Source organism: Euwallacea fornicatus, chromosome 25, assembly GCF_040115645.1.
Source record: "Euwallacea fornicatus isolate EFF26 chromosome 25, ASM4011564v1, whole genome shotgun sequence".
Taxonomy (NCBI): domain Eukaryota; kingdom Metazoa; phylum Arthropoda; class Insecta; order Coleoptera; family Curculionidae; genus Euwallacea; species Euwallacea fornicatus.
Window position 1 is genome coordinate 399,318 of NC_089565.1, and position 20,318 is coordinate 419,635.

Here is a 20,318-nt window from a genome sequence, read left to right on the forward strand (position 1 = left end):
CCTCCAATCGATCAAAGACCCAAAAACGTCAATTTTTGATAATTTGTTTTTTCCTACTTTCTATATAAACATTAAAATTTGCCCATACTGTACGTACCATTTTCCAGATGCTGCTCCAGAAGTGCTCGCGTTCAAATCATCATTGTCCTTGATGAGCAAAGTAACACCAGAATTATCCAAAGTACACTCCGGTCTTGTCACAGGCGTGTTACTGTCTCGACTACTGCCACTGGTGCTCGAAGAATCGCTGCCACCTCCTTCTTGAAAATCCGAATCATTGTAGGTTTGCACTCGAAGGATGTTTATGTCATCATCAACCTGAAGAAAAAGCAATGTTTTCAAGTAAGAAAAATAGATTTTTCATTCACTTTTAACCTTACCTCACAAAATCCTTCACTGCTCACACTCGATCTATTCCCATCTCGATCGTTTAATTGACTTATATGGGGATGTGGAGGGTATTCCACCGGATTTAGAGACATTACATTGACGTAACCGAATCTGTGGTTTCTAAACGAATGGTAATGATGCCTGTGATGAGCGTGGTGATGCGACAGGGTCATTAAAACGGCGTTTGAAGAATTTACTTGAGCGACCTAAAAAAATGCAAAGTTTTAATTCCTCACAGTCAATCATACAAATTAATTCAGTGGTATCACAAATAAAAATATCAAGATATAAAGTTAAACAAGCATTACATATTCTATATAATTTGATTTCATACTGTCGCTTAATTTCCAAAAAATTTGTGTTCTATTATAGTTGGAAACAATTTTTCTTAAAAATGTGAGGAACGAAATAACAGAATAATACCTGACTTTCTCCTCTCGCACTATCAGGTCCGTGTCTGAAACAGGTAAACGGGCAGTGATACATAGGATTGATGTCTGGCGTATATGTTATTCCTGGCATAGGGTAATCGTCCCAATCCAAATAACAAGCCTCAATTGCCGGCTTAAATCCCGTAAATATTTCCAAATCTATCTTTAAGCTGCTGGAATTCTTGTAATAATTCGATGCCGACGAATTCGTCGAATTGCGACACTTGGAAACTTTTTCTAATATCTTCAGATGCCAGGTGGTAAACTAGAAGAAAATAAAAATGCATAAGAAATAGAATGATTATTGGAAATTAGCGATTTACTTGGTTATGCAACATATCTCGTTCTGCGGGAGCTAATCCAGGGTTTAAAGCGGCTAGCCTCCACAAAACCACAATTTCATCACACAAAGATGACCCTGCATGTTGCGATGCGTGGGTGTTGCTGTTGATGTTATTATGTTTACCACCTCCGGTACCGCCATGTCCAGAGCTTCCACTCAATAAAGCCACTTTGGTATTGAACCACCTAGAGAAACCAAAGCAAATAATAAATAATAAGTTTGCATGTTTAAAATGAGCTCATATTACTAATTTTACACTACTAAATTTTCTATTCTAGTTTTCATCGCAATTTCAAATCGAAACAAAGTTATTTCGGATTTGATGTACAGTAGTGGTTATAATTATAGCAACTTTTAAAAATTTAAAATAAAATGTAACTATTCGGCTAAACCCAATATACGTTTTTATATTATTTATCTTCCACAACCGTTGATGTTTAAAATGCATCCAAATAAAATATCAACAATTTCTATAAGAAACTATCAAAACATATTTTTTCAATACCGAACAAAAATATAGCAACTCTTGGAATTTTAAAATTTCACTTGATTTACAGACTTATGTGTTTAAAGACGTTTTATATTCTAAATTAAATCGACAATTTTCATTATGGGTCGAAGTAAAACAATCTCATTAGAGATCAGGAAAATTATCATTGAGCGGTATAAAAGTGGCGAACGGCAAAGCGAAATTGTAGAGTTTGGATGTGCATAAGTCAATTGTATCTCGAATTATTTACAAATTCAGACAAACAGGAAGTGAAGCAGCTGTAAAAAATTCAGGACCCACAAGAAAAACTACAAAAAGAACTGATAAATGGATAATTCGAAAGTGTCAAAAAAATCCATTTCTATCATCCACTCATATAAAATCATATTTAGAGGAAACGGGTCTAGCTCATATCAATTCCAAGACCATAAGAAGAAAATTAGTGGAAAAAGGATTATTTGATAGGCGACCAGCGAAAAAACCATTGCTGTCTAAGAAGAACGTGAAAGCCCGACTTCAATTTGCGCAAAATTACCAACACAGGACATCTGAACAGTGAAAATTGGTAGTTTTCAGCGATGAATCCAAATTTAACTTATTTAAAAGTGATGGCCCATTATACGTTAGACGACCCAAAGGCGTAAGGTTGCAAAAAAGTTTGTTTTACCAACCGTAAAACATGGAGGAGGTTCGATTATGGTTTAGGGTTGTTTCTCTGGTTTTGGTATGGGTCCGCTTCACAAAATAGAAGGTCGTATGGATCGTTCCATGTACCGAGATATCCTCAGGAATCATCTACAACCATATCTTGAAGAAACCATGCCACTAAGAAGCATTTTTCAACAAGATAATGACCCCAAACATAAATCGAAACTTGTTTCAGAATGGTTTAGAGAGGAAAGGATAGAAGTTCTTGCTTGGTCATCGCAATCTCCCGATCTCAATCCCATAGAAAATTTGTGGGAATATGTGGATAATAAAGTTCGAAATAATACATATTCCAATTTACAAGAATTATTTCAGGCACTTCAAGAAGTCTGGAAGAGTATTGATAACAATTACATTAACAATTTAATAAATTCAATGCCATGAAGATGTACAGAAGTTATTCAGCAGCAAAGGTATAATACAAAATATTAATTATTGAACAAATCTTTTGTAATTTGTTGAAGTTTTATTACTTTTTATAATTATTTTGGAAAACTTGCTATATTTTTGTCCAGTTCAAAATGAATAATTTTTTTATTTTTATTTAATTGTTATATACTTCTATCATCAACAGTCATTGTAGAATCATATTTTCAAAATCAATTTTGAATTTAGGCCGTTAAGTCTAAATTATTTGAAATTTTAAAGTTGCTATAATTTTGACCACTACTGTATATTCCTTCATAAGGTTCATTTTATCACATCACATCACATCATATCATAAAATAAACTTTTTGGCATGGTGAATCTTTGACTGATGAGCATGTTACCATCTTAAAAGTTACATGTCATATAATCTATCTTTTTGGACTGCTGGGAAACGTCATCAACCAACCAACGAACGGGAGTTCTTATTTAACATTCTAAATTTTAATTTTAACTAAAAGTAATGTTCTATACATAATAGAAAAACAATTTTCATTTTTAGAACTATTCCCTTGAAAAATAAAAAAATCAGTTAGACTAAAAACCTTCATTAAATAATAAAATAAAAACAAGCAATTGCTATTAACCTCCCTTTTCTGATAATCTTTTCCTCAAGATTTCGCATTCAATAAAATTCGCAAACAACTACCATTGAGCCAAGGAAAATATAACAAATGTTTTGTTATTCGGAATGTACCATTCTGGGAATAAACACTCATATTCTCTAACAGCTTTAAAAGCATTACCGTTAGCGAAACCATAAATAAGGACTATACCAGTACACTTTTTGAGTTAGTAAACATTGGAAAACACTTTTTCCAAAGGACATCTTTTGTTACACGCCATTAAAATACTATTGAGCACTATATGCCAACTATAGTTTTCTCACAATAATCAAACAAACAAAACTATTAATTCATGTTCTTGCATTTCATGTATCAATAAAATTAAATATTAGCTTCAAAGAAATAATTTAATGTTTTTTTTACTCTGTAAAGTTATAATTTAGTTGTCAAATAATATCAAAGCACATTGTAAGTGCTAAAAACTTTCCAAACTCGACAAAACGACAAGGTCCGTTAAAAAAAGGAGAATAATATTATCATTCGAAATAAACAACTGGAAAAGCGACACATACCAAACGAATTTTGATAACATTTTTTAACTCAAAATCTGAAAATTGGTTTATTGGATTTTCTTAAGTGGAATCGGAGAGGTTACCTTTGACTAATTTACAAAGTTACACAAGGAAAACTTACCAAATCAGAATCTGTTCGCAAGCCATGCATTCCTCAGTAATAATCTCAAGAAGAGGAACTGCGTTTCTGTCATTTCTCTTGAACATTTCCCGAACTATACTAAGTAGATTCCACATTCCTTCGGGTTCCCTGCCCCTGAGAGGGCGCAACAGTGACGTCCATTCGGCCGCCGCGGGTGGAGCGACCGTGCTCAGATAATTTACGTCGCTAAAAACCATTGGAGCAGGTACGCAAAATTTGATTAGAATTTTTTTTATGTTGTCGTGTAATGTCTTCTCATCCAGATACCACGAAGTCTGGTCCATCGCTGATGCACCAGCTGTTGGGTCCGGAGCCCCACATACTGAATTTATTGCTGACGGTTGAGAACCGAGTAATTCGTCTAACAATCTAGAAACAAAGAAAATTTTTAATGCTATAGAAGTTTACAATAATTTTTTAACGCCCTGTATATTTCAATTAAACCGAAATAATATTCCGTTAACGTACCGTTGAGCGGTCGGCAAAATCTGCTGAGGTAGTTCGCTAATTAAATATTGGGCAAACTTTTGAAGTTGTTCACGATGTAACCTTGAAAGAGACTCGGACACTGGTGCGCGCAAGGTTACCAAATGTGGCTGGAAAAAGAAAATACTTCCTAAATCTTTTTCTATATAAGACCTTTCTATACAACAAAGTGAGAATTCAAAAAGATTAATCAAATCCAATCAAAAAAAGTTTGAAGGATTTTTGTATTACATCAAATAATACTTCCTAATGAATTTCATACATGATTTTCTTCTAATATTACTATTGTATAAAGAAATCAAAAGCATAAACAGACATTTAAACTTATTGATATTGCATCCTGTTTCTGTAAAATTGCTGATAATTTACAATCCCCTGCATTTAGTAGTTACTGTTATTTCTGCACCACCGCGGTAATGTCATTAAGCGGCTTTCGTTTATTTATTTAGTCGTTTTTCATTATTTTGACAATTAGACAAAATAAATTAAATGTCAAAGATCATTTCTTGCAAAATCAGTAATATAACCTAGTTCATATGAAAAAAATATCTTAAATTAGGGAATAATTTTAAAGTTTACAATAAAATTCATTGAAATAACATTATTTAATAACAAACTTGATGAATTCTCTTGATAAAAAAATCTTTAACTTACCCAATGGATTCGCGTGAGACACACAGCAACAATATGAGAACACCAATACGCTTGCGACTGACATGTGCAATTGCATGACGATATTTTTCGCCGATCAAATGTAACAGCAACATTATGGGTTGGAGCCGTCGTATTATTATATCTGGCCTGCTGTACACTTGCAGACAGATGAAAACCTATTTGCAATGGATCTTTGACCATGTGGGTTCTATGCAAGTTTTCCCCTCTTAAGAATTCCTCTGCTGAACCGTTGGCCAAACATGAATAAAGTCTAAAAATGGTAATATTTTTATTAGAAAAAATAAAATAAATGATAAAAAAACAATTATTTTTTGTTAGGTTTTGAAAACAGCGACAGATTTGTCACCAAGACGTTAACAAGGGTTTTCGTTCGAGTTCTTACTAAAAAATGAATGTTATTTTCAAGTAGTCTTAACTTCTAACTTAAGTCTTCACTGAAAATAGTGTGCAATTACAACGTTCTAATAACCCATATTTATGTGTGAAAGGTTACTAGGTAACAGAATTTTAAAAATGCGTATGTTATTATAAAGTTATACAGTTTTTTGCACCAGTTCATCAGTTTTTCATAAGTTCAAATCTATGAAAATTAGGAAATTTCGTTCTAATTTAATCTATACGGTACGGCATAGTAGGATTTATTGGAAATACTTTATGTACCATATGCTAAGAATTCCTTTACGGTGTTGTATTACCGTAACGTACGCAATTACAGTTTAAACCTTATTTTGAAAGTCCTCAAAATTGTATTTGTTTGCGCTTTCACCACAATTATAAAAGATGAATAAAAAACGTATTTTGGTTTTTCTGAGCTCAATAATAAATATCTTTTTGATCTTGGAAGATTAAGTATTTAAATTTATTGAAAAAAAAATGTATGAAAATTTTCACTTAACATGCCGTGATGCCAAGTTTCTGCTATCAAGTCTAAGATAGCGTAAAACGTTAATTCTATTGGCTCTATAGGCAAAAAATTATCAGAGATCATTTTCAATCTTTCTTTAATTTAATTAATAGTCAAAAAGCAAACCAGAATTGAAAAGGGACAATCTTCAAAAATCTCACTATATCGAAAACAAACGAAGATGAAGTATCACTACTTTTGCATTTTGCCTCAATTTACCTTAATCACATAAGAAAATAATACCTTATCGGTCTACAGGATATTCTAAATTTGAGGGTGTCCATTAAGACTTCGAAAACCGTAAGAAATGCAAGGTCAGTTAAATTGTGTTAAAATTGTGTGATTACTTCCTTACTCAAAACCATTTTTAAAGTTAATAAAATTTCTAATTAAAATATGAAATTTTGCATATTCGTGTTTACTACTTTTGCAATATCATTATTTTTGTTTTACTTAATCAGAATTGAATTTCAAAAACTCCGAGAAATGTATAAAAATCTGCATTTTCTTATCATCTTATATACAGTATTGGCCAAAATACTTGGAACTTCCAAAATTTCTCTATTACTAAAATAGCTCTGTTCTAATGTGAACAAATTCAACATGACCAATATGCCTTAATATCGTTCAACAACAAAATGATAGTAAACATTTCTAGCTTGCATTCTTTTATAGAAAAAAAAATCGTATTATGTTGGACAAAATAGTTGGAACTTTTTTCTTATTGGATTTAAAGGGCATATTTTGCATATTTAATTTATTTTCTTGGTCAGTTCAGTTTGATATCTGAATCAATTATAATGACAAAAGGCAAAGCTTATTCGGTTGATCTCAGAAAAATAATTATTGATTTTTATAAACAAGGTATTAAACAAAAAGATATTTCCACGAGATTAAACCTCCGAAAAAATACTGTGTCCCAAATTATCAAACAATTTCAAGTAAATGATGATGTCATCCCGGGAAAAGTTCAGGCAGACCTAAAAACACAACTGCAAGACTGGATAAAAAAATTATGAACTTTGCAAATAGTGATTCGTTCCAGTCATCCTCAAAAATCTTGCAAAAAATTATGGCCGATGGAAATCCTGTAATATCATCGAGAACTATTAGAAGAAGGTTAGTACAAAATGGCCTAAAATCCTATCGTCCAGCTAAGAAACAATTGTTACGGACGAAGAACTTCAAAGCACGGTTACAATTTGCACTCGAGCATATTCACTGGGCAGTACAAGATTGGAAAAAAGTTCTTTTCAATTATGAATCGAAATAAAACCTGATTTCCAGTGATGATATTGTCCATGTAAGACGTCCAAAGGGCCAGAGACTCAATAAAAAATATATTAAGTCTACTGTCAAGCATGGTGGCGGTAATGTGCTAGTTTGGGATGTTTTTGTTGGCATGGCATGGGCCCCATTCATCGCATTTGTAGCAAAATGGATCGATTTATGTATCATGACATATTACAGGATATAATGGGACCCTATGCATTTGAAGCAATGCCAGTTAATTTCATTTTTCAACAGGACAATGATCCTAAGCATTCTGCCAAACTTGTAAGAGTGGTTAGAGCGGGAAAAAGTTACTACCATGAAGTGGCCAGCCCAAAGTCCGGATTTAAATCCGATAGAAAATTTATGGGACCTCGTAGATCGTAGGTTCAGAACAGGAGAGGCCATTAGAAATGGAAACGAACTTTTTGAAAGGTTCTTACAAGTTTGGCATAATGTGGACCGTCGATTAATAGAAGAACTAATCGAATCAATGCCTAGGAGAATGGCAGGAGTAGTAAGAGTAAAAGAACATCACACAAAATACTAAAATTACAAATACTTCAAATTTGACACAGGTTTCCTACCAGATGTTTTAAGTTCCAACCATTTTGTCCAGGTATTTTCGAATTTTTTACAATATTATTGACCTTTTTTGTAAAGAGTTTTTATTTTTGTTATAAATGAAATGTATGTTTAATATAGATTAAAAGTACAATAACTTTTATTTTGATTTATGCGAAGTTTTTTTATTTTTGCAGGGTGAAAAAAGTACCAAGTATTTTGGCCAATACTGTATAATTAACTTTGTGTATTAAGTAATTTCTGACATTCCAATTTGCGTTATCTTAAACTGAAAATCTATCATAATTTTAATGGGGAATACTTGAAATTATCCAGCTCTGCAAGTTTTAAATATTATGGTAATTAAACCATTTAAAACAAAGCATACATATTTTTAAAAGCAATAACAAAAAAAATTATTAAAAAAGTAATTCAAAAATTTACATATCTAATGAAAGCAGGATAAGCTATTAACAACGGAATTGATCTGTTCCACAACATATTCTCAACTCGAGTCTCCATTCTAGTTAAGGTTTTTGGCATCGCTATTTATAAGAGCGCATAAACACAGTTTACCAAACTAACCTTATATCTTCCTCATTGTCAGGAAAACTCCAAAAGGCTATTCTTAGTTGAAGTTGCTCAGGCACTGGGGGATAAACATGTTCCACTAGCTCAAATGGTATATGAGATGCTACACATTTGGCAGCAAATTCAGTTAGAGAAGGAACCGGTTGTTCTTCTGGAATGCCCAAAAAGTCACATTACTGAACTCGTAAATATCAACCAAAAATAATACTTACCCTCCGAATTTTTTTTCCCACTACCATAAAACCCACTTTGTCCATTTGACGGCCTTTTCCATCCTCGCCAATTATTACACACACTTTCTGGCTCCGAGCTCCAACTGCACATTGAATCTTCTTCAAAACGGTCCGAATCATCAAAGCTGAGCCTGTAATGTCGCATTACTTATAACTAAAAATCTGTCATCTTTTTACAAATTTCCACATACCGGTCTCCAACAATATTCTCTCCTCTTTCTTCCCATTCTATATCATCCTCCAGGTCCGGTTGGGCCTGGGGGCCACCTTGGGCACCCCGTCTCGCCAGTCTGAATGATTTTTTCCTAGACTGAAAAAAAGAACAATATAGAGAATGGGTTATTTTCAATAGTTAATAAAAGAATGTTGGAAATTATCAATGAAGAGAGTAAATCAGATTTAAAACTGACAGTTGGCTGCTGCTTGTTACGTCAATTTTTGGGATCAATCTAGAGATCTGAAGAGAAAAATGGAAAAATTAACATTGCTGACTACTTACATCGAGATCTGACCACCAAGCATATGGTGTGCCAAAAAACTACCATATAAATTTATTTTTTGTTATTTAGATTAAAATAAAAAAAACACAACATAGGTATCAAAGTACTACTGATTGGCATATTAAAAAAGTGGTGATAAAATAAGTAAGCTAAGACTTCAAATTTTACATGTGCCGATTTTCATATATGCAAGTTATAAGGGTCAAATAGGTAACATAATGTTAACTCTAACAAGATCAGCGAACAAAAAATGAGCTCAAAGCTATAAGAAAACAGAATTTTACAATTTGGCCTTAATAGAATCAAACTGAACATAATATTAAAATTTTAACATGTTAAATACTAGTTTCATGTTAAACAAATGCACTGTATGACTATAATCAAAAGTACTCAGGCAAATCTTCAGAAAAATATCGTTCCGTTACTTAATATCTACACGTGCGCACTTTCACAATAAAATACAGAAAGGTAAATAACGTTAGCATTTTCCATTATCTAAGAGGAACCTGGGGGACTTTACTGTAGTTATGTTACGTCAAAATTGTTATAGATGGGAAATGTATTATTTTAACTTAAATTCAAATAAACAAAATAGGTTCTAATTCTTTCTTTCCTATTTAACTGACTTTGTAACTCTTTTATTTTTGGAGGTCCCTTTCCTAGCTATTAAAATAACTCATCTTATATGAAACAATGCAGTATTTATTTAGTTATTATAATAATTAAATTGTGTAATATTAGGGGGCACTCTATCTTACCACTATTGGAAATAAGGCAAGATCATCAAAACTAAGTTGTAAGATTATACATAAAACAGTGCAGTCACATCAAATACCTAAAGCAATTTCTTTTTATTTATGACATGAGAGTCTTTTTGTGACTTAATGGGCCGTCAGTCTCTAACTATCTCTTTTTGTAACATAAATGGTAAATATTAATTAAGATAAACAAAATGGCTAAAGATTTATCAGGATTAATGCATATACTACATCAATTCCTAACAGGTAATATTTTCATTCATTTTTAAAAATTTTTGTATTCAACACATTTTTGTAAGTCTTCAAATAAAACAGTTAAGAAGGATGTACATTCTCATGTGTAAATTATGAACTTTGAAACAATGGAGGGAAAAATAGGACTAAACCTTATTTAGACCCCCTTCAAAACTTAGCTTTTGTTTCAAAGGAAGACTGAGGTAAAGCGTCTAATTTTCACTAGTCAGATTGATCAATTCAGCAAGAAATTGTGAAATGAAGAAGAAACTTTACAAGCAAAATTTCCTCCAGCTGTTTCTTTTCTAGTCTTACAAAATAAACCATCACTTAGCAGTTTCTAGGAATAGAAGTACAAGAAAAAACAATGTTATACTTAAGTTAATTAAAATATAAATATATTTTATTTAAATTTCTTTAAAATAATTTCTTTTATATTGACTCTCTTTCAAAGATGACTCAAGCAAACAAATAAACTACATTTCTTTGAAATTAGAAAAAGAAATTTTTTATTTTAGAATTAGTATAGAAGATGTTTTATTAAAAAAAGAGCAAGGTTGGTGATGTTTTTTTAGTTTTCTATGACTTACCAATAAAGCTGTAGGGTGGGGACAACAAATAAAATTGAAAAACCCTGTATGATATAATTATTCCGAATCACCTTCATTTAAAATCTAAATATTTGTTTTCTTCATTTTTTAATATTGATTAAATAATTCTGGTGTTCATTGTAAAACATTAATATCTAAGGGAACCTAATGTCTGGAAAATAAGCATTGGCCATGACAAATAAGTGATTTCTGATAATCTATTCAATCAAATTAATGTCAAGTGAGATACAATGTGTCACATTGCAGTTAATCCTTAGTTTCAATACTATATCAACAATCTGTTTGTGAATGAGGTTGCTAAACTATAAATTTCATCCAATGTTCAAAATGTCCATTCATTTATTATATGTAATATAAAAACTTGGTATGTAAATGGCATTTTTCCAAAACATGCATTTCTATACATTCAAATTAATTTGATAAATAAAGACATATTTTCAAAATTTGAAGATGCCACACAAAATGTTTTCTTGCTTGGCACTCAATACCATCACATTTCAGCAGTACATAATCAAAAGCATTATTCCCACACAGTAACATACTTCACTCAAATTAATATTAAATGGTTTTGTTTGTAATAAATCAACTTTTAAAATTTATACTATGGGAGTACAGGGTGTCTTACATAGAATGAACAGCATGAGGATATTTCATCAGATAAATAGGAAAAAGTTAGCTTATTTTGCATTTACAAGATCACCAAAAAACTATTTTAAAATTAGTTAAATCTCAATTGCCTTCAGAGATTAGATGGATAATGAATTTGATATACTCATGTTGGTAGGGTAGAAAAGCTCCAGAAAGTCACTTATAAATAACAATACTGGCTGCACTCTGGCAATACAATTTCAAGATATTAAAAGAACCTACATTTGTTAGTTATCAAATGAGACAAGAGAAGGTGGTTAGGTACTTCTTTTTTATGCAAATGCTCTATATATGATTCAAAACTTAGAAGGTGGTCATACTGTAATCCTAAAAAACTTACATTTACAATTGAAATGGAGGTTCCTCTGATATGCACATAAAATATTTCTCTTACTCTGTCCAGATTATGGTTGAAAACAATTAAAATGGATTTTGTAGTCCAATTATTTTTAATTTCAGATTATTACCTGTGAACTATTTATTTATCTGCCTCACCATTGACAAATAACAAAGCTTTGGACATGCTTATTGCTAGAGCACCAATCATGCCTTTCTTTTCATCACTAAACTAAAAATGTATGGATTTTTTTTTTATGATTTCCTTGTTTCAATGTAAGCAAAATATCAGCAACTATTGAATACCCTATTGAGTAGACTTTTAATTAATATTTTATAGATGAAATAGAGGCTGAAGTTACATTGGGCTAAAGCTTTATTAGAAGCAATGCTCAATGGCTCTCAGAATTTTTTTGTGATGTAAGATAGTAATACTGATTAAGAATAGAAGAAAACCTATTTTTTGTCTCCTGCATAAAATAGTTTATTTGAAATTCAAAAAATCCAAGATCAATGAAATTTGGGTAGAAGAGAAACTAATTATGTATAGGCATCAAATTATGACAAGCTTGTTGCCTATCACAAAAAAATATTCAACTATTTTTCCTTGGCAAATTGCTAATTTAGATATACTTGAGCAAAAGTTTTAACCAAAGCTTAAATAGCAATGTAACAAGGCACCCAGGTACCTAAATGTAAAGCTGGTCAAATAAAAATAGGTCTACAAAGAGAATTCCTTTTTACTTATTTTTAATTTTCTGATCATCCCGTAATGCGAGTAAGATTAATTGAAAGCATTAACCTTTCACAAGAAGGCCATAAACGAAAATGATAAATTTAAGGATTATAAATACCTACCTAACAACCCCTCAATCAGGACAAAGGAACAGGAACACAAAGTCAATTTGGACAGTTAAATCGGGCTCCAACGAGCCCTTTCACGAAACATAGTTAAGACAATTACTAACTAAACCCAAAGAACAATACAGTTTGCCAACTTTCACTTAAAATTTGTACAAAAAGGGTTTATTTTTAAAGAACAACCCGTCCTTTCGTTAAAAGACAACAAACATGGCGACAGTCCAACTGCTGTCAAGAGAAAAAAAATTGACCTGGAAGCAATGTTGCCACGTAAATGGTATCGGTTTCAAACGTTGTCACTTCTTTGAGGGCATCCATATTTTAGGGACCAATTTAATAAGAAAGTCTACAAAAAAATTATTCTATTTACATGTTATAAAATTGTTAGGAATCCTCGTATAATTACCTGTTTCCAATGGCACGAAAATCATACAAATCTTTTAATATAGAATTGGTTAAAGAGCGCCATTTAATTATGACTCTTCAAGAAATAATACTCACAGTAAACTACTTTCAGTGTGTCAGAACCACAGTGTTTAGCCAGCACTCTCAGGACATGACATGCAGATAGTAATCTCATACAACAATTCTGAATGTGTGAACTGCATGACAAGTGTCATCCTACTGCAATTCCAAGGCTTATGGAGTCCCTGATAGGTAAATCTTATTCCTCGATTTTGACACTTTTTACTAATGACAGTTGAGATGCAGTAGTTTTAAAGTAAATGCACTCAATCTTATATACATTCAGAACCTATTTATTTTGTGAGAACCATCTTTTCAATTGATTAAAATGGTCCTAACTTAACTCCTCTGGTAAATCTGCGCGTCCAGTATGCATCAAACTCATTATTCACATAGTAATTTTTTTTACAATTTGAAGAGATCGTGATTGTGGGGAGATCGTTCAGAAAGACTGCCAAAAGAAATAGCACAAGACTACTGCCCTGATGGATGCTAATTTGAAATAGTAATTTATCAGGGAAGACTCGGTCCACGAATAGGCAATTTCTTAATTTCATATTTGTTTAATTTTTTAAGGATAGTGCGGTATTCGGCATCGACTTTGTCACTTCTTGGAGGATATTCGCGATCGAGAGAATGAGTTGATAGGTAGATCCACACAGAAAATAAGTTCCATTTATATAATACAAAATTCTCAAATATTGTCATCCAGTTAGCAATATCAAATTTTACAAAAAACAAATGAAAAAATGCTGTGGAAAAATGTCAAAAAAAATCAAAATACTCATAAAAGCACTAAATGCTCTCTCAGTGGGGGACGTCATAACGGTATGCAGCTCAAAAATTTGGCATTTACCGGTTTGCATTTATCCTTTTATCACCAAGAAAATCGTGTTTTTTTAGCTTTTTCCGCAAATTCCCCATTGTCGCAAATAGTGAAATCCGCCGTTTTGTGCAGTCCTGACTCGACGATAAATACCAGAGATGTGCAAACGACGGCAACAGCGATGACATCGCGATGACGGTCCGTGCGGCGCTTCAAATTTAATCATGACGCGTGGTGCAATCCCAAAAAAAATGTCGATCAATTATTGTCGTCATAGAATTACTATAATCTCAAAAATATTCACCAAATACTGCACGACTTCACATATTTTAGTAAATTTATGTGGTAATACATTATAAAATTTACTAAAAACGTTTAGAACCATTAAAATATGTAGAAAATTTTTTTGTAAAGTTAAACAATGGATCACAGTGATCCAAGTGAAGTGTATTTAAACATGTTCCCCTTAGGTGTCCTATGTAATTTCTCACCCTTTTTACCTGAAACAGTATTATATGTATTTTATGCAGGTTGCATAGTAGATCCTGTTAACACCCACCTTGCATTGTCAAGAAACAGTTCCGTTTCGTTAATAAAAACTGTTCTTATAACGTACCGCAAGTAACTGGTTCCCCATAACGTGTTTCGTTCTTTGAGCAGTATTCTGAGCGAACACGGTTCACGGTACTTGACAGTAACACATGATGGATGGATGAATTGTTGCTTGTTGAAGTTAAAGTCAAAATTAAAATTTAAAAATAAAAAATTAATATAATAGTAGGTAGTGCGTCCACGTCCTTGGTAGTGGTCAGTTGTGGTGGTTGTGGTTTATCGCAATAGTTTATCGTTCCAGACTGTTGATATCAAAATATTTATTATTATTCAAAGCTAGTTATGGGAGGGAAGCAAAATAGAACGAGGAATAATGTCAGGGTGAGTGTGTTTTGCAACTTGTGCCAAAATACTGCAAAAGATTATTCGATACAAGATCTTCCATATCTTTTATAAAGATTTATAAGAGTTCAGGATTCGATGGATTGAGGCTCAGCCTGGTCTTGAGTCTACAGTTTGCAATTTTGGCTGTAATTAATGTTAATTATAGCAAGACATTGTGAATAGAAGTATTGCTCAAGAGTTTTAACAGATTTCTTTACCACTTTAGATATTGCAATATTCTGTAGAATTGGACCAATTCAAATTTCACATACATAAGCAGTGTGGTTTTTTTATTTGTCTCTTAAACTGCCCTCCTAAATGTAACTTTGGTATTGAAAATTCCAGATAATTTTACACTACTATGCACGTATTTGGATAAAAAATAAACAATCTGGATTGGAACAAAGCATTCATATACAATACACGTTCATTCTTTGTTTATCTCAAATTGTATTCATGCATATTGCCTTAAAATTAACATAACATTTTCAATGCACTTGACACTTCATTTATTATTATAGCACTAGAAGTTTTTTTTTTGCTTTTTTAATAAGCTGTATAAGTCAAAATAAGCATTTTTTAAATTGGTTTAGCACAGTGACATTGTGTGGGAGCAATATATTGTAACTTCATGGTCAGATGAGAAGAAAATGACTAATGAATTTTTTTGACTAGATTTATTTTTATTGAATACTTCAGTTCAATATTAGTTTTCTGATTATTTCAGCCATCAAACAGTGGGAGAAGTGCAGCCATGCTTCACTCTTCTCTGCCTCAGTTTTCAGGCTTTTCTGGGGGTAATAAAATGAGCCCATTATCCACATTGGCTTTCATCCCAGTAGATGAACTTGATAAGACAATTGACAGTAACTTCCAGCTTGTATTGAAAAAGGTTTCTAAGAAGGATGCCACAACTAAGTTAAAGGTAAACAATATTAACAGTCGATAAATGCAAATGAATGTATTAAATATCGATTTATTTTTCTTCACAAAGATGCATGATCTTTACTTCCAAAATTACATTTGAAATTACATTTCGGAGTAAAATAATGTTACTCTTCAATGTCCACTAATGGCATTATTATGTCTCCTATTCTAAGCAATTTAACCCCTTATACATCATATTTAATGAGTTTATGTAATTGAGGTTTTTTAATGATTACACGACATTCTAGTTACAAATGAACAAGGCTCATTTCCAAGCCAAAAATTACTTATCATCAACCAGAATCGTTTTTCTAAGTTTTTTATGTTACAAAATCTTTTCATGATATCTACAAGCATTTGAATTGAAAATAAATAAATAACAACTATTATAATTTGTGTCATATGAAAAGTAATATTTTTTATATTTGTTCCAAGAGAGTTTATATTTTTTTGTTAGTTTTGATTTAAAGACAGATGGTTGGGGTCTTATGGTTTCTATTAGTCCCAAACTTTATTAAAAAACAAGGAAAAAATATGAAGTGAATTAAAAAACGAAACTAAAAAGTATTTTCTCTACCACAATGTAAGGAAAGACGGCTTTTAGCATATTTTACTTTAACCAAAAACACCAGTTTTGTTTGTATAAAACCAGTATTCTAACATTAATTTTTGTCTCTAAACAAAAAAGTTAAAGGGTTGAGCGTGAACATAGCCTTCCATTCATAGAAGTATCGTTGGAAGTTAATTATTGACTGTTTTCTTGATTTTATATAGAATTAGCTGCTTCTAACAAAAATGTGCACTGTGTTAATAATAATTAAATTGTTCCATAAGTTAATTACCATTCGCATCAAGCGTTGACGAGAAAAAAATATAGTGTTCCACTCCTCGACGATCATTTTCTGTAATTAGGAATATAACAAAGCTCAGCGTATTCTCGTTTGGTAAACTATTTTCTCAGTTACGGAAAATGCATTTTCGTCACTTGTTGAACAATACGCGGCTTTCGTTTCAATACATGTAATATCATGAAAACGTTTGTGGTAAATTTTATTTTACACTTTTATAATTTTCATTCGTTTTTAGTTAGTATTAGTTTTGTTATTTCATTTCTTAATTTTATATACTTGTTATTAATTATTTGCAGTGTTAAGGTTGTAGTATAGTTTAAAAATTTATAAGAAAGGTTTCCACCAATTTTGTTTCTCATTAGACATATTTCCATAAATGCTTTATACCGTATGGTGCAAATTTGGTCTGCAAGTGTGGGTATTTTGAAAACTAAGACCTAGACGAATTTAGCATGAGTAAAGAAGAAAAATTGAATGGCCAGATGGACGTCGTTTGGGAAAATGATTTTAAGTTTTTTATTTTTCCATCTTTGCATTCAATTATTAGTTACAATATCTCATTTAATCTACGACAAAATTTAATTTCTTCTAAGCTGGCTACGAACTTGGCGGACTTTAAAGTATAAAACAATTTGCTCTTACGTATGAACGCAACTAGCAATAGTATACTAGCAATATATATTGTCTAATTTTATAGTTAATGTAATAGTTTTGTTCAAAATCTCCCACTATGTCAACAACGAATCGACGTAGCCATGAAACAATGGTACCAAAAAATTTCTTGTAAAATTTCAACCTGAGAATTTACTATCAAATTATAGCTGGATGGATTCATAATACTCTATAGACACGTCAAAAAGACGCTACACCATAGTGATTTCTTAACCCCAGGAGGTATCTTCATTTCGCAACTAAGTTAACAAAAAGATTAACTAGTACAATGACCGAAAAATGAGAAAAAAATTATGTTTCAAATTCATTAGTAAAGGTGATATTGTATAGTTCGAGTAATATTGCGAGATCTTGCTTCCCTCGTCCTGCAGAATCTCCATCGTTACACAACATTCTGTACTTCTCAAATGTCTATACAGCTATTTTTTTATCGATTTAATTATAAACAGTTCTTATGGGACCGTTTTGCTGCCATAAACTGATTCATTATGCTCTTAGTCCAATTTAAAAACGGTAAATCTTGACCTAAAAACGTAAATAATAAAATCATAAATCTTTTCTGGACCAAAATTCATCAGTTCATTTCTCGGCTATTTTCCTCTTTTTTTTCTATAATGCTTTTTCTTCAAATAAATTTAGTCGAAATATCTATAACCTTTAGTGTAGAAAAAGTAGTAAATGAAAGGAAAAAATGTTCATTGGTATTGTCTTGGCAACGTGTAGCAATTTATTTTTCTACAGGCTCATTTGTTTTTTCAGGGTTTGCAAGAATTTACAGAACTATTAGAAAATTCGGAGCTCTCCACCATTAAATCTCTCCTTTCAATTTGGCCAAGGTTTTATGGTGTACTGGTGATACATCCTGATAACAGAATAAGAGAAGCTACACAAATTGCGCATTCTGTCATCGTGCAAAAAGTCAAACGAGAAATTGCGCCGTATTTGAAACAATTAATGGCTCCATGGTTCACATCTCAGTATGACAACTATCCTCCCGCCGCAACTGCTGCCATTAAGGCATTCCAAGTAAGTTATGGATATTCGTATAGTTATTGATTACTGCTTACATATAGGAGCGTTATGTGCTTGTTCCAACTTAATCTTGTGGCATCGGGCAAACAGCCTTTAATACACTCGTCAGGGCAGGAAGACCAAATGAATCATAGCTCGACATTTAGAATTTAATATTGATTGCAGTATTACCTTATTTCATTTAAATCCAGAATTTTTATCGTTTGTTCACAAATCGGCAAAATAAATACGAAGCAAGTAATAAAATTACTAATTGGAAATTTGTGACTAAACTTATTTTGTGTCTTTTTCATACATATATGGCAGTTGATTATTACAGATATAGGTACAGGTAATTGAAAATCTTACGCAAATAGCATTTGGTTTTGAAATATGCTATTTCTTTAACTAAATTTCAATTTAAAAATAAAAAATAAAATGGGATTTTTAACGTTATTACTGTATGTTAAAAATGTAAAACAAGCTACGAAAATATCAAGCACAAACGTCAAAATACCCTATAGTTAAATACCAATTAAAGCTGAATAGACCGGAGCCGTCAAAAATATATTAATAATGTCATTACAATGAAGTGGAAGTAATATTAAAAGTTTGTCGTTGAAAAATAGGTAGGCCAACTACTTCAAGAGTGTTTATTACTTTAGGTACAGAGGCATCATGAAACATAGTCCACATATCCATAAGATATGCCCACATAGGACATATCGTGTGGTAACTAACTGGAATAAATTCGGTATCTAAATGGCATTTGATTTTTAACAAAATTGATTAAAGACATAAATTTTTAATTTTCTCCAGTAAACTTTTTGGTAGTATTATGACGCTACAAATATCAACTCCTTAGCTAGAGTAACAGTTACTCTTCAAATTTTAAATGGAAAGGAAGTTCAAGTGAAACATCATTTTAAAGATATTTTTAACTTGACTTTAACTTACATATTACTCTTAATCATAAAACAAAATTATTCTAAATATAAATAAAATTTTAAACGATTAAATTATTATTTCCTTTATCTTATTAACTGTTCAAAATGTTCAACCTTGGCTCATTGGCACACCCCTACACGGTGATAAATCTTGTCTTTCAAATTTTCTAAAGTATTTAGAGTGATTTGCCTAATTTCTTGTCTTATACGTTCTTTGAGTTTGTCAATATCATGTGGTTTCGAATTGTAAACCTTTGATTTTAGGTATCTCCCTGAAAAAAAATCAAGAGGAGTGAGATCGAGAAATTTCGGTAGCCATTTTATTCAACCTCTTCTTTCTATCCATTGGTTTGAAAAAGTTCAATCTAGGTATAAAAGAATATTCCGAGCAAAATATGGTGGTGCTCCATTTTGTTGTAACCAAATCCGTTCGTCCGGATATCTGGATTTACTTCACTATAAAGCAAAGTAAATAATGTACGAACTAGTTCGTTTTCAAGGATTTCTAAATATCGTTGGCTATTTAAATTTTTATCGAAATATATTGGTTCTAATATTCAGTTCCCTATGGTACTTGTCCAAACATTTATTTTCACAGGGTACTGCGTATGACCTCTCATCCAATAACGATTTACTGCAGATCAATATCGACAATTTTGTTTATTGATATATCCATTTAACGTAAAAGTTACCTTATCAGTTAACAAAATTCGTTTCATAGATATTTCGAATTGTTGAACAGCACTCACAATCCTTTCACAAACTTCAGTTCGTCGATCTATCTTGTCATCAACCAATTCTTGATGTATTTGCATTTTATAAGGCCGAACATTTGCATGTTTCAATATTTTCAAAACGAATATATTAATGATTACATTTTCACGAGCTATCTACTGAGTTGGTATAATCGGGTTTTCTTCTAATGCCAGGAGTGTGTTAATT

At 31.7% G+C, this 20,318-nt stretch overlaps 2 protein-coding genes across 4 annotated transcripts in view; one reads left to right on the plus strand and one right to left on the minus strand.

Annotated features, from left to right (window-relative positions):
• Positions 1-12,980, minus strand: part of Dora (Dorado) — a 49,131-nt gene extending 36,151 nt beyond the window's left edge. Inside the window, exons 1-11 of one of the 2 annotated variants that reach the window (XM_066296499.1) lie at positions 12,739-12,980; positions 8,985-9,103; positions 8,773-8,924; positions 8,555-8,711; positions 5,209-5,479; positions 4,537-4,664; positions 4,048-4,437; positions 1,145-1,349; positions 814-1,086; positions 381-596; positions 98-318 (exon numbers count right to left, since the gene is read on the minus strand). In XM_066296499.1, coding sequence (XP_066152596.1) covers positions 98-318; positions 381-596; positions 814-1,086; positions 1,145-1,349; positions 4,048-4,437; positions 4,537-4,664; positions 5,209-5,479; positions 8,555-8,711; positions 8,773-8,884 — 1,973 coding nt within the window. In that variant the 5' untranslated portion in view covers positions 8,885-8,924; positions 8,985-9,103; positions 12,739-12,980. The remainder of the gene's footprint in view (positions 1-97; positions 319-380; positions 597-813; positions 1,087-1,144; positions 1,350-4,047; positions 4,438-4,536; positions 4,665-5,208; positions 5,480-8,554; positions 8,712-8,772; positions 8,925-8,984; positions 9,104-12,738) is intronic. The other variant, XM_066296498.1, reaches the window with a different exon arrangement.
• Positions 12,981-14,737: 1,757 nt separating this feature from the next.
• Ltn1 (E3 ubiquitin-protein ligase listerin) overlaps positions 14,738-20,318 on the plus strand; it is a 34,989-nt gene continuing 29,408 nt past the window's right edge. For both annotated transcript variants that reach the window (XR_010733390.1, XM_066296502.1), the window contains exons 1-3: positions 14,738-14,965; positions 15,696-15,893; positions 18,178-18,444. Coding sequence is in view for 1 of the 2 variants with exons in the window: in XM_066296502.1 (XP_066152599.1) it covers positions 14,927-14,965; positions 15,696-15,893; positions 18,178-18,444 (504 nt within the window). In the remaining variant the exon portion in view is untranslated. The remainder of the gene's footprint in view (positions 14,966-15,695; positions 15,894-18,177; positions 18,445-20,318) is intronic.